Below are 12,405 nucleotides of genomic sequence, written 5' to 3'. Positions count from 1 at the left end.
TCGCTTTGGGCAGAGGGGACTCAGGAGCCGTGGTTGACTGATCATCTTGGAGAAAAAAAACTCTGCTGTCTTGTGGCAGCTGACCCATGCATGGCGAAAACTTCGGGAGTAAATCCCAAGGAAAAATCCGGAGCTGGTGTCCTTAAGACAATCCTGTATCGGGTTCAATGTTGACTGGCAAATCCTGCGAAGCGGCTTGTGCCAAACTGTATTGGTTGACAGTAGCTAACAACTCTGTTGTTTCTTTGGATTTACCAGCTTTGAGGAGAGGGGGGAGCCATGGGCAACAGCTTGTGTATCTTGTAGACAGCTAGGGCACAACATCCATGGCCGATCTCGGCCAACAGGGGGCCTCAAGTAGCACCTCACCCTCTTGTTCAGAAGATTGTGGTTCGAATGTTGTGCATTGCTGTTATAATGCCAGCACCTGGCCACAGAGATTACACACGCACTTCAGTGATCAAAATCAGAATCAGGTTTATTTTCACAGACATATGTCATGTAATTTATACGTACAACAAGCTGGAGGAACCCAGCAGGTCGGGCAGTATCCGTGGAAACGAACAGTCAGCATTTCAGGCCGAGACCGATCTCTTCCTGTCTGATGTCAAATTCAGATTCATAATTGTTCTGTTATATTGTCATACTCTCAATGCTATCTGTATATTTATTTGTTATTTTTTGTATTTGCACAAATTACCTTCTCTTACAGGTTGGTTGCTTATCAGTTTTTAATTGATTCTATTGCGTGCCGTATCTCTGAATAAAATAAAAATATACAACACTGACCTTTATAGTGGGGAGTTGGCAATTGTACTTGTTTCTTCGTGTCTAACAAGGCAAATGTGTTTGCCTTTAGGTACAAAGATTAGAAGTGACATTTTCAATATTGTTTTATGAATTTACCATGAAACTGAATATTACAAATCAATGTAAATGATTCTGTATTTTTCAAAAATTTCCACACCTCATAGCTGATGAATAAGTAAGTTTGATTAAAATACTTCTTTTTGTATATAAACTCATTTCCACAGTGTTAACCAAACTTCAAGTTAACAAAGAAATTTACAGCAGAATAAAGGCCCTTCGGCCCTCGATGTTGTGCTGACCTGTTCACCTACCGTAAGATACGCCTAATCTTCCCCGCCCCCCCCCATTGCCCTCCATTTTCCTACCCATCTAGGAGATTTTAAATGTTGCTAATGTATCTGCCTCTGTCACCACGCCTGGCAGTGCATCTCATGTCCCCACCACTCTGTGTAAAAAACCTGCGCCTGGCACCCCGCCCGTACTGTTTCTACCGACAGGAAAAGGGACAAAGGCGTGTTACTGATGTCTTAAAACCAGTCGCTTTGGGCTGACTTTCCTCTCGGATTAGATATTTGCACCCTAGTAAAATTATGCCCCCCTCTTGAAACATTTTTAATGTAATCTTTATGAAAAATAATAATGATGTAAAACAGCACACTCAAAATGCTAGAGGAACTCAGCATCTACGGAAAAGAATACACGGTCGACGTTTTGGTCCGAGACCCTTCTTCAGGACTGAGAAGGGGGAAGGTATTAATGCTGGAGTAATAAAATGGATTCAACAGTGGCTAGATGGGAGATGCCAGAGAGTAGTGGTGGATAATTGTTTATCGGGATGGAGGCCGGTGACTAGCGGGGTGCCTCAGGGATCTGTTTTGGGCCCAATGTTGTTTGTAATATACATAAATGATCTGAATGATGGGGTGCTAAATTGGATTAGTAAGTATGCTGATGATACTAAGGTAGGAGGTGTTGTGGATAATGAGGTGGGTTTTCAAAGCTTGCAGGGAGATTTATGCCGGTTAGAAGAATGGGTTGAACGTTGGCAGATGGAGTTTAATGCTGAGAAGTGTGAGGTTCTACATTTTGGCAGGAATAATCCAAATAGAACATACAGGGTAAATGGTAGGGCATTGAGGAATGCAGTGGAACAGAGAGATCTAGGAATAACAGTGCATAGTTCCCTGAAGGTGGAGTCTCATGTAGATAGGGTGGTGAAGAAGGCTTTTGGAATGCTGGCCTTTATAAATCAGAGCATTGAGTACAGAAGTTGGGATGTAATGTTAAAATTGTACAAGGCATTGGTAAGGCCAAATTTGGAATATTGTGTACAGTTCTGGTCACCGAATTATAGGAAAGTTATCAATAAATTAGAGAGAGTGCAGAGACGATTTACTAGGATGTTACCTGGGTTTCAGCACTTAAGTTACAGAGAAAGGTTGAACAAGTTAGGTCTCTATTCATTGGAGCGTAGAAGGTTGAGGGGGGATTTGATCGAGGTATTTAAAATTTTGAGAGGGATAGATAGAGTTGACGTGAATAGGCTGTTTCCATTGAGAGTAGGGGAGATTCAAACGAGAGGACATGATTTGAGAGTTGGGGGCAAAAGTTTAAGGGAAACACGAGGGGGTATTTCTTTACTCAGAGAGTGATAGCTGTGTGGAATGAGCTTCCTGTAGAAGTAGTAGAGGCCAGTTCAGTTGTGTCATTTAAGGTAAAATTGGATAGGTATATGGACAGGAAAGGAGTGGAGGGATATGGGCTGAGTGCGGGTAGGTGGGACTAGGTGAGATTAAGAGTTCGGCACGGACTAGGAGGGCCGGAATGGCCTGTTTCCGTGCTGTGATTGTTATATGGTTATATGGATATATGAGTGTAATACAGTGCCTGATTGCACTGCTGGATGGAAGGTTTCATGTTTTGAACGATCCAAACGAACTTCCATGGAAACCCAAGCAATGCAAAACATTTTAAGAATAAGCGGGGATCGTTGATAAAGTCATTAGAGGAAATTCAAGCTAATGTATTTCAAGATTTCTCTCCGGTGGATGAGCTTTTCATCTGAGACACTAGGGGGAGCAGTGGTCGATTATGAAGAACCTAGAAGAAGGTCAACCACCGAAGTTGATGCATCCAAATGATTTGAGAGCCCTTTCCAATACTGGCTGGGTTCATAATCATTTGCTTTTCCTTCCATTAAACTAAGACTCCATCTTAGAGTCAGCACTGGTCTGTTCACATTAGTTTTTAAAAATAAATACTTTGTCCCGAACATTTCTGTGCAATTTCTGAAGTGGATTAGCCACATTTTATGGGTGCTCATCACTGGTTATTTTTTATTTTATTGAGATACAACATGAACAGGCCCTTCTGGCCCTTCAAGCTGTGCCACCCGGTAATCCCCTGATTAAACCCTAGCCTAATCATGGACCAATTTACAATGACCGTTTAACCTACCAACCGGTGTGCCCTTGGACTGTGGGAGGAAACCAAAGTCCCCGGAGGAAACCCGCGCAGTAACAAGGAGAATGTACAAACTCCTTACAGACAGTGACGGGGATTGAACCCGGGTCACTGCTACTGTAAAGAGTTGAGCTAACCATTTGAATTGTATTCTGGTTCGAATGACCACCAATTTAAATACCTCTGGATTGAAAGCCCTTTAGAAAACAGCTTCTGTAGACAGATTAGGGAGTAAATATTCTCCTAGTCCTACTTCACTCTTTTCTTGAAAACAAGAACATTTGTCAATTGGAATATCAATCCCACTCGCAAAGTCAGGCTGGAAGTACTGAGGTGTTTGGCCTCAGACTTACATAGAATACACAGCAGTGGAACAGGCCATTGCAGTGCTTATGTCCCACTGGAGCTCCCTCCTGTCTTTTCTCACATAACCCTCTGCTCTTTTCTCCTTCATACACTCCCCATCAGTGCATCTGTACTAACAGGCACAGTAGTGTTGTGCTTAAACCAAATACACAATTAAAAACGGAATTGGAAGAAACAAGCTATGAACAGTGAAGCTACAGAGTTGTTGGAACTACTGTATGCCAAAGTCCTTCAGAGAAATACCTTTGCCACACTTTGTTGGGCTGGCCCACTTATGAACCCAGGTCCAAAAGTTTAGTTGTCTCACAACGAACTAGCAGTTCAGGAGCAATGTGGGATGAAAACTAAAACTAAACACCGATGCTGTCACAAACACCATCACTAGCCTACCATGTTTCCTACTATCTCAACGTTTTTCTTGACTAGCGTCACTTCATAATTTCCTGTCAGTTACCTTATGTAATCCTGCACCATATGTACTGTACGTATGATCAGTCTATATATAAAGCTATTAAGATAATAAGACCATAAGATATAGGAGCAGAATTAGGCCATTTGGCCCATCGAGTCTGCTATGCCATTTCATCATGGCTGATCCATTTTTCCTCCTTCATAACCTGACCAGTCAAGAATCTATCACCCTCTGCCTTAAATATTGATAAAGACTTGGCCTCCACAACTGCCTTTGGCAATGAATTCCACAGATTCATCATTCTCTGGATAAATAAATTGCTCCTCATCTCTGTTCTTAAAGGATGCCCCTCTATTCTGAGGCTGTGTCCTCTGGTCTTAGACTCACCCACCACAGGAAACATCCTCTGTACATCCACTCTATCAAGGTCGTTCAGCATTCGATAGATTTCAATTAAGTCCATAGAACCATAGAACACTACAGCACAGTACAGGCCCTTCAGCCCTCCATGTTGTGCTGACCCATATAATCCTTTAAAAAAGTACTAAACCCACACTACCTCATAACCCTCCACCCCTCACTCTTCTGAATTCCAGTGAATACATGCCCAGAGCCTTCAAATTCTCTTCATATGACAAGCCATTCTATCCTGGAATCCTCTTCATGAACCTCCTTTGAAAACTCTCTAAGATAAGGGGCCCAAAGCTGCTCACAGTACTCCAAGTGAGGCTTCACCAGTGCTTTATAAAGTCTCAACATTACATCCTTGCTTTTGTATTCTAATCCTCTTGAAATGAATGCTAACATCGCATTTGCCTTCCTCACCGCGGACTCAACCTGCAGATTAGACTTTAGGGAATCCTGCACAAGGACTCCCAAATCCCTTTGCATCTCAGATTTTTGTATTTTCTCTCCACTTGTAAAATAGTCAATCCTTTCATTTCTTCTACCGAAGTGCGTGACCATACGCTTCCGGACACTGTATTCCATCTGCCACTTCTTTGCCCACTCTCCTAATCTGTCTAAGTCATTCTGTAGCCTCTCTGCTTCCTCAGAACTACCTGCCCCTCCAGCTATCTTCATATCATTTGCAAACTTTGCAACAAAGCCATCAATTCGACCATCCAAATCATTGACATATGACGTTAAAAGAATTGGTCCCAACGTAGACCCTTGTGGAACACCACTAGTCAGCGGCAGCCAACCAGGAAAGGTCCCCTTTATTCCCACTCTTTGCCTCCTGCCAATCAGCCACTGCTTCATCCACACTAGAATCTTTCCTGTAATACCATGGGCTCATAGATTGTTCAGCAGCCCCATGAGGGGCACCTTGTCAAAGGCTTTCTGAAAATCCAAGTGCACAACATCAACCTTTGTCTATTCTGCTTGTTACCTCTTCAAAGAATTCTAACAGACCTCACCTGGTCCCTTGATATCACCACCCTGAACAAGAAGGCACAGCAGCGCCTCCAGTTTCCAAGAAAATTGAAGCAAGCGAGGCTTTCACCGCCACCCCCCCATTCTTAACTGTGTTTTACAGGAGCACCATTGAGAGTATTGTTGTGTCTGTGCAGCTACATATCAATTAAATAAAGCATGCAGGCCAGAGATGGCTTTAACTGGTGTACTCACATTGCAGAGGGAGGGAGAGGGAGAGGGAGAGAGGGAGAGAGGGAGAGAGGGAGAGAGGGAGAGAGGGAGAGAGGGAGAGAGGGAGAGAGGGAGAGAGGGAGAGAGGGAGGGAGAGGGAGAGGGAGAGGGAGAGGGAGAGGGAGAGAGAGAGAGAGAGAGAGAGAGAGAGAGAGAGGGAGAGGGAGAGGGAGAGGGAGAGGGAGAGGGAGAGGGAGAGGGAGAGGGAGAGGGAGAGGGAGAGGGAGAGGGAGAGGGAGAGGGAGAGAGAGAGAGAGAGAGAGAGAGAGAGAGAGAGAGAGAGAGAGAGAGAGAGAGAGAGAGAGAGAGAGAACACATTGCATGCCTAGACAACAGATCATATGTAGTGCAAAGGAGAGTCATTGTTTTAAAAGAAGTAGAACCATACATTACTCTTCCTTACCCTTTGGATTAATGTAATATAAAACTCTATATGTACAAAACATTCAATTTCCCTTACTCAAATCCATATTTCAAATAAACATGCTTTCACAATAATAGTCAATAACTAACTTCACAGTTCTAAAGGTTCAGTCTTTTGGGTGGTGCTCTGTTTCTTTCAGGATAGCGCCTCTGGACCTGTGGAGTGGCATCAGGTTTGGCAGGTGTCTTGTCTAAGACAATGTTCTCGGTTGCCGGTGTCACATTACAGTCCATGACATGACCATCACTGAGAGGAAGGTCTGGTGACTATAACGTGTCCATCTTGTTGGATGCAGTTGACTCAGGTGCGTTCTTTGGTTGAAGTATCTGACCCACTTGATGTCTCCATCAGTACATCAGTAGTCCAGTTCTAGTAGCTATCCTACAGTGTTCACTTGCCTTCTCAGTAATCACGTTCTAGGACCTCATGTCCAATCTCGAAGCTCCTTGCTGCTTCACTTGGCAACTGGTTGTACTGCTTATTCTGTACGTCCCTCCGGAGGTCTGGTTTCAGGAGGTCTACGCGAGATCTCAGGTCCCTGTTCGTGAACAGAATTGCAGGTGTTTGATTTGTTGTTGCATGAACAGAGTTCCAATGCACAAATAAGGAAGTTGTCCACCTTGCGCTTGGAATCTTGGTGTTGCTGTTTCGTCCAGTTCAATTCTGGCCTCCATGCCTTGAGTTTACCAATCCCCTTCTCAAACCTTCTCATTAGGATTAAGCAGCTGTGACAGCCTCTGGTTAGTGCCACCATTTGGGCTGCAGTCGCCTGTTGATGTCACCACTGAGAGTTTTGACTGAGTGCCAGTCTAGTTGGATTTTTCTCAACCATTCACAACCAAATAGCGCTGGCCCTCCACTTTTCAACACGTAAAGCTCTAACTGTTATGTTTGGCCTCCGTATGTCACATTTACTTTCAATTTGCTTTTGGGAGACACTTTCTCGCCTGTGTCTTCTCTAACAGTATTTTAGAAAATACACTGTTGTAGTCAGCCTATGAAATTGTAGAGAAAGCTGACCGTGTATCCAGCTCCATTTTCAGTTTTACGTCAGAGTATCTACTGTGATCTGCTTCAGTAACACTATGTAGTTTTAGGCATGACAGCATCAGACTCAGTGTTGTCCGGTTTTGTTTTACATTTGTTCACTTTATGCGCTTGCCTCAGCCTGAGAGCCAAAACCATTTTAAAGACTGGCGCGCTCAAGAGAATGGCAGCTCCACTTGCACCTCTGTCACTTGTATTTCCCCTTTCCAATGAACCCCTCTTGCTGAATGGTCACTCCCCAACTCAGAGAAACCGCCGCGAAACTCTGCCTTTAAAACCTTCATTGCCGCCCCGTTTAAAGAAGTACTTTTTACACACCCTGGACGTCAATTGTCCAAATCAGAGAAACTGGCTCGAAGCTCTGCCTTTTAAATCTTGAACGCAGACCTGACTGAAAGACTACTCTTTTTACGCACCTGCCTCTTGCTGAATGGTCGCTCCTCAACTCGGAGAAGTCGCCGCGAAACCTTGCCTTTAAAATCTCAATCACCTTCCTGATGAACACGGGTGATGCCAGCAGGCCTGATAAACTGATTGGATAGGCTGACTGTGGTGTAGGAGTCAGACACATTGGAAGCTGGTGTAGAACACTACGGAAAATCCCGGCAGTTCCGGGTAATGTTTCTCACCCTCTGCATGCCACCTTGGCTGAACAGAGGAGCAGTTTCAATGGTAGACTAAGACAACTGCTCTGCTCCAAAGAGCACTATATGAGGTCATCCTTACCCTTGACCATTAGTCTCTGTACTGAGTCAATCTATAGCCGGGGAAGTAATGACCCCCCCCTCCTGTTAGACTTTGTGGTAACTTATTTTTTATTCTTTCTACTTCTCTTCAAATATTTATATCTGTGCACTTGTAATGCTACTGTGACACTGTAATTTCCTTTGGGATATATAAAGTATCTATCTGATTAAAAAGTAGCTCTTTGTATGCACCTCTGACATTAATTATCCAACTCAGAGAAAACTGGCTTGAAGCTCTTTTTAAATGTTGAATGCACACTGAAAAGTTACTCGTATATTGTGTCTTACTGGATTGCTTTTATAATTATATATATATTGGATTTTTATGCTTATTATGGTTTTTTTTGTGCTGCATCGGAACCAGAGTAACAATTGTTTTGTTCTCCTTTACACTCGTGTACTGGAGAGTGAGAATAAACAATTTTGAATCGATGTTCTGCTCATGGGACAAGAGTTCCAGTTTCTTACCACTCATTAGGTAAAGAAACCTCTTGCAAGTTTCCAACTTGATTTCTCGGCGACTAAATTACATATTTAGCATTGGTTTATTCTTGTCACGTGTTCCAAATGAAAAGCTTGTCTTGCACACTCGTCGTGCAGATCATTACACAGTGCGTTGAGCTAGAATAAGGTAAAAACAGTAACATTGCAGAATGAAGTGCAAAAGCTGCTGAAAAAGTACAGTGCAGGTAAACTCTGCAGTGCAAGTTCATATCGAGGTAGACTGTGAGGCCAAGAATCTATCATTAAAGTTCCCTAGCTCAATCTCTCAGTAAGACTGGACTTCGTTTCTTGAACAAAATGAGTAGTGTGTATAAAAGATCAGGAGTTTATTAAGAACAGAATTCTGTACATAACAGCTGGTGTTGGTTGACAAGTAGCTCACAATCTTTCTTCTCTGGATGAGTGATGTCTTCAGCCTGTTCTCCTGTCCTGCCTTCTCCATGTGATCTTACACCTTCTTCCTCCTGTTTATCCTCAGTTGTCCATGGTCTTTCCTACAGTCTACTCACTTCCACTGACTCCATTGGACAGAAATCTGACAGCCACTGAACTTCTTTCAGCTCCATCCAGTTCAATAGCTCATGAAACTGTGGCTAGTATTTGACCACCATTTCCCCAACATTTCCCCACTCAATCGATTCTCACCTAACCCTTCCCGTCAGCCTCTGTCTTTCCCTTGTCTCCATTAAATTGATGACTATACATTTTATAGTTGCTTTCCCTTTGTGTGCATTCTCTCCAAAAACAGACACCATGTTGGAAACCTGGTCAATGCATAGACAAAGGAAGAGGCATTTACAATTGTACAAGTCCTAATAAGTAAAAGATCTGATACCATACCTCAGGTCACCGAATTACAGGAAGAATATTAATACGGTTGAAAGAGTGCAGAGAAGGTTTACAATGATGTTGCCGGGACTTGAGAAACTGAGTTACAGAGAAAGATTGAATAGGTTAGGACTTTATTCCTTGGAGCATAGAAGAATGAGGGGAAATTTGATAGAGGTATATAAAATTATGATGGGTATAGATAGAGTGAATGCAAGCAGGCTTTTTCCACTGAGGCCAGGGGAGAAAAAAAAGTGGGTTAAGGGTGAAGGGGGAAAAGTTTAAAGAGAACATGGGGGGGGCTTCTTCACACAGAGAGTGGTGGGAGTGTGGAATGAGCTGCCAGATGAAGTGGTAAATGTGGGCTCACTTTTAACATCTAAGAAAAATTTGGACAGGTATATGGATGAGAGGGGTTTGGAGGGATATGGCCCAGGTGCAGGTCAGTGGGACTAGGCAAAAAAATGGTTTGGCACAGCCAAGAAGGGCCAAAAGGCCTGTTTCTGTGCTGTAATGTTTTATGGTTCTAGTTATAAGATGTCACAAAGTAGAATCAGTTTCTTCACTACTGCCGACTAACTGTCAACACCACCCACCCAGTAAACTGCCTTTTCCAAACACTCCTTCTGGAGAGCACTATAGGGCTATTAAAACATAAAAAAAATTAATGCCATCTTAAAAGTTTCTTTCTCCAGGCAATTAACCTGATCAACCATTCTAGTTATTCCCTCCCACACCCCCTCTATTAACCCCATCACTACACTGCACTATAAACACTTTAAACTATTTTTTATAAAAGCTATTTACATTGTAAATAAATGCTGGTATTTATGCATACATTTTATTCTGTATCTACACTTTAACCTCTAACTTTATATAATTGTTGAATGCCATTGTCTTTTGTTGCACGTCACACCAGCATATAGCAGCAAATTTCTAATACATGTGTAGTGCCCTGGTTCACATCTTCACTGTTAAGCTGGAGGTATTTCATTTAGCAGCTCTGTAAGCTGTTCTCAGTCTGTTCTGCTTTCAGTTGTTTGGGTTGTTGTTGAAGATAAGGGATGATGAGGAATGTGTGCCATCCAATTAGTGGGAGGTTTTCTTGGTGAGGGACAGTAAGGTTGGTCTTGGGCTGTTGTTCGAGAGAAGATGCTGGGGCGAACCGGTGGTAGCATACGATCTGGTGGGAGACCCGTTTGTTCGAGATGGACTGTGAGTGACACTTGGAAGGTGGTGTGTGACTGAGGACCCAGCGCGTGAGTGACAGAGGAGATCAAGATGAGCTCCAGTTCCTGCACATCTGACTGTTTAATTAGAATGGGCCCTTTTCTTTTTGTTATTCTTTTCTAATCCTTCAGTTAAGATTCATAAATACAATTCCTTTAATCGTATGCAGTGTACCGTCTGTTATTTCGTGGCATTAATTTGTAACAGGGTAGCGAACGACACAGCATCCGCACAAACCGGGGTTTGGGGTGGGATCGCGCACACCTCAGTCTCACGGGTTTGGCAGGGCCAGAGGTCGTCTTCCCTGGACTTACACAGCCGAGGAAACCAGGGTGTTTCACGTGGAAGTGAACACAGCAAATAAATCTGATCCTCCCCCACCTCTCCACCCATTCCACTAATTCCACTTCCTTCTTCCTATACTCTCACCAACTCGCCAAAGGTATTGCCACGCACAGGGGGCAGCTTACAGTGACCAATACCAGTCTACACGTCCTGGGGCTGTGGGGGCAAACCAGAACACTCAGGAACCTGTGCAGTCACAGGAAGTGGAACTCAAGAGGTTCTGCAGAGGCTGCAAATCCTGAGCAACACACACTCAAAATGATGGAGGAACGCAGCAGGGCAGGCAGCATCTATGGAGGGGAACAAACAGTCAATATTTCAGGCTGAGACCCTTCATTAGGTCGAATGTGCAAGCTCCACAGAGACACTATCAGAGGCCAAGATGAACCTGGGACACTGGAGCCGAACATCCACACCAATCGTAAGAGTCTCCAGAATGGGATAACTTTTGATCCTTTGAAGAATTCTGCACAAAGGCAGGCTGTTTCTATATATACATGGCAGAGATGACTACTCTGGCCTTGGTTAAAGGTTTGTGTTAACTGTACAATTCTATGTGCAAATACTAACTTTAAGGCACTCATGGAGGCCAAGTCATTGGGTATATTTAAAGCAGAGGTTGATATGTTCTTGATTAGTAAGGGCATCAAAGGTCATGGGGTAAAGGCAAGATAATGGGTTTGAGAGGAATTTAAAAAATCTGTCATGAGGGATAGGCAGAGCAGACTCAATGGGCCGAGTGGCCTAATTCTGTTCCTATGCCTTCTTGTCAACCAATGCGGTGTAGATTGTAACAAACAATGCTGAAAGGTAATGTATCTATAACTACAGATAACTTGCAATGTCACAGAATGGAATTTTTGCTAGAACCGTAAATATTTACGCTTCCACCATCTGCACTTCCATCACGGTCAGATGATCTAGTGATGGTGGAGGAAACACTGCAGGTGACAAAGTATCTTTCCACGAGCTAACTCGTCATGGGTCCCAGGCATTTTTCACAATGCTTGATCATTCAACGTGTCGACACTGAGGTCTTCCAAGCAAAGCTCTGGATCTCCTTTCCATGATTCCTTTATCTCAGGGATGAGTTCGAAGAGCAGAAACACCAGGATTGTCTGTATAAATGCAGGAGAAACAGACAAAAATGTGATGAATTTACATCTTTACAGCACAATGCAGATTCATGACAGCCCTACTGATTCGTCCTTTACTGTTAGAACACAGAGCGAAATACAGCTCAGGGAGGGACAGGTCCCATGGCCCGCAATGTTGTGCCAAGCTAATTAAGCTAATAATTAAATGCCTAACTAAACTAATCCTTTCTGCCTGGGCAATCTCTACATTTCTCCATTCTCCGCACATTCATGTGCCTTTCACTGTTCCTTCTGAGCTGCAGAGGTACACAGATGCACAAGAACTGAAGTGCACCTGCGAACATAGCCTTTATTGGCACACTGCTGGAATTTTCTTATATATAATGTTAATTTTGAAATCTATAACCATATTACAATTACAGCACGGAAACAGGCCATCTCGGCCCTTCTAGTCCGTGCCAAACGCTTACTCTCACCTAGTCC

At 43.4% G+C, this 12,405-nt stretch overlaps 1 protein-coding gene across 1 annotated transcript in view; it reads right to left on the bottom strand.

Moving 5' to 3' along the window:
• Positions 1 to 8,731: 8,731 nt before the first annotated feature.
• The window catches only part of LOC140734195 (uncharacterized), a 113,022-nt gene continuing 109,348 nt past the window's right edge, over positions 8,732 to 12,405 (bottom strand). Inside the window, exon 16 of the mRNA XM_073057847.1 lies at positions 8,732 to 11,943. Within this exon, the coding sequence (XP_072913948.1) occupies positions 11,824 to 11,943 (120 nt within the window). The 3' untranslated portion in view covers positions 8,732 to 11,823. The remainder of the gene's footprint in view (positions 11,944 to 12,405) is intronic.

Source organism: Hemitrygon akajei, chromosome 10 (genome assembly GCF_048418815.1).
Source record: "Hemitrygon akajei chromosome 10, sHemAka1.3, whole genome shotgun sequence".
In the NCBI taxonomy this organism is placed as follows: domain Eukaryota; kingdom Metazoa; phylum Chordata; class Chondrichthyes; order Myliobatiformes; family Dasyatidae; genus Hemitrygon; species Hemitrygon akajei.
This window is presented reverse-complemented; position numbering and strand designations above follow the sequence as displayed.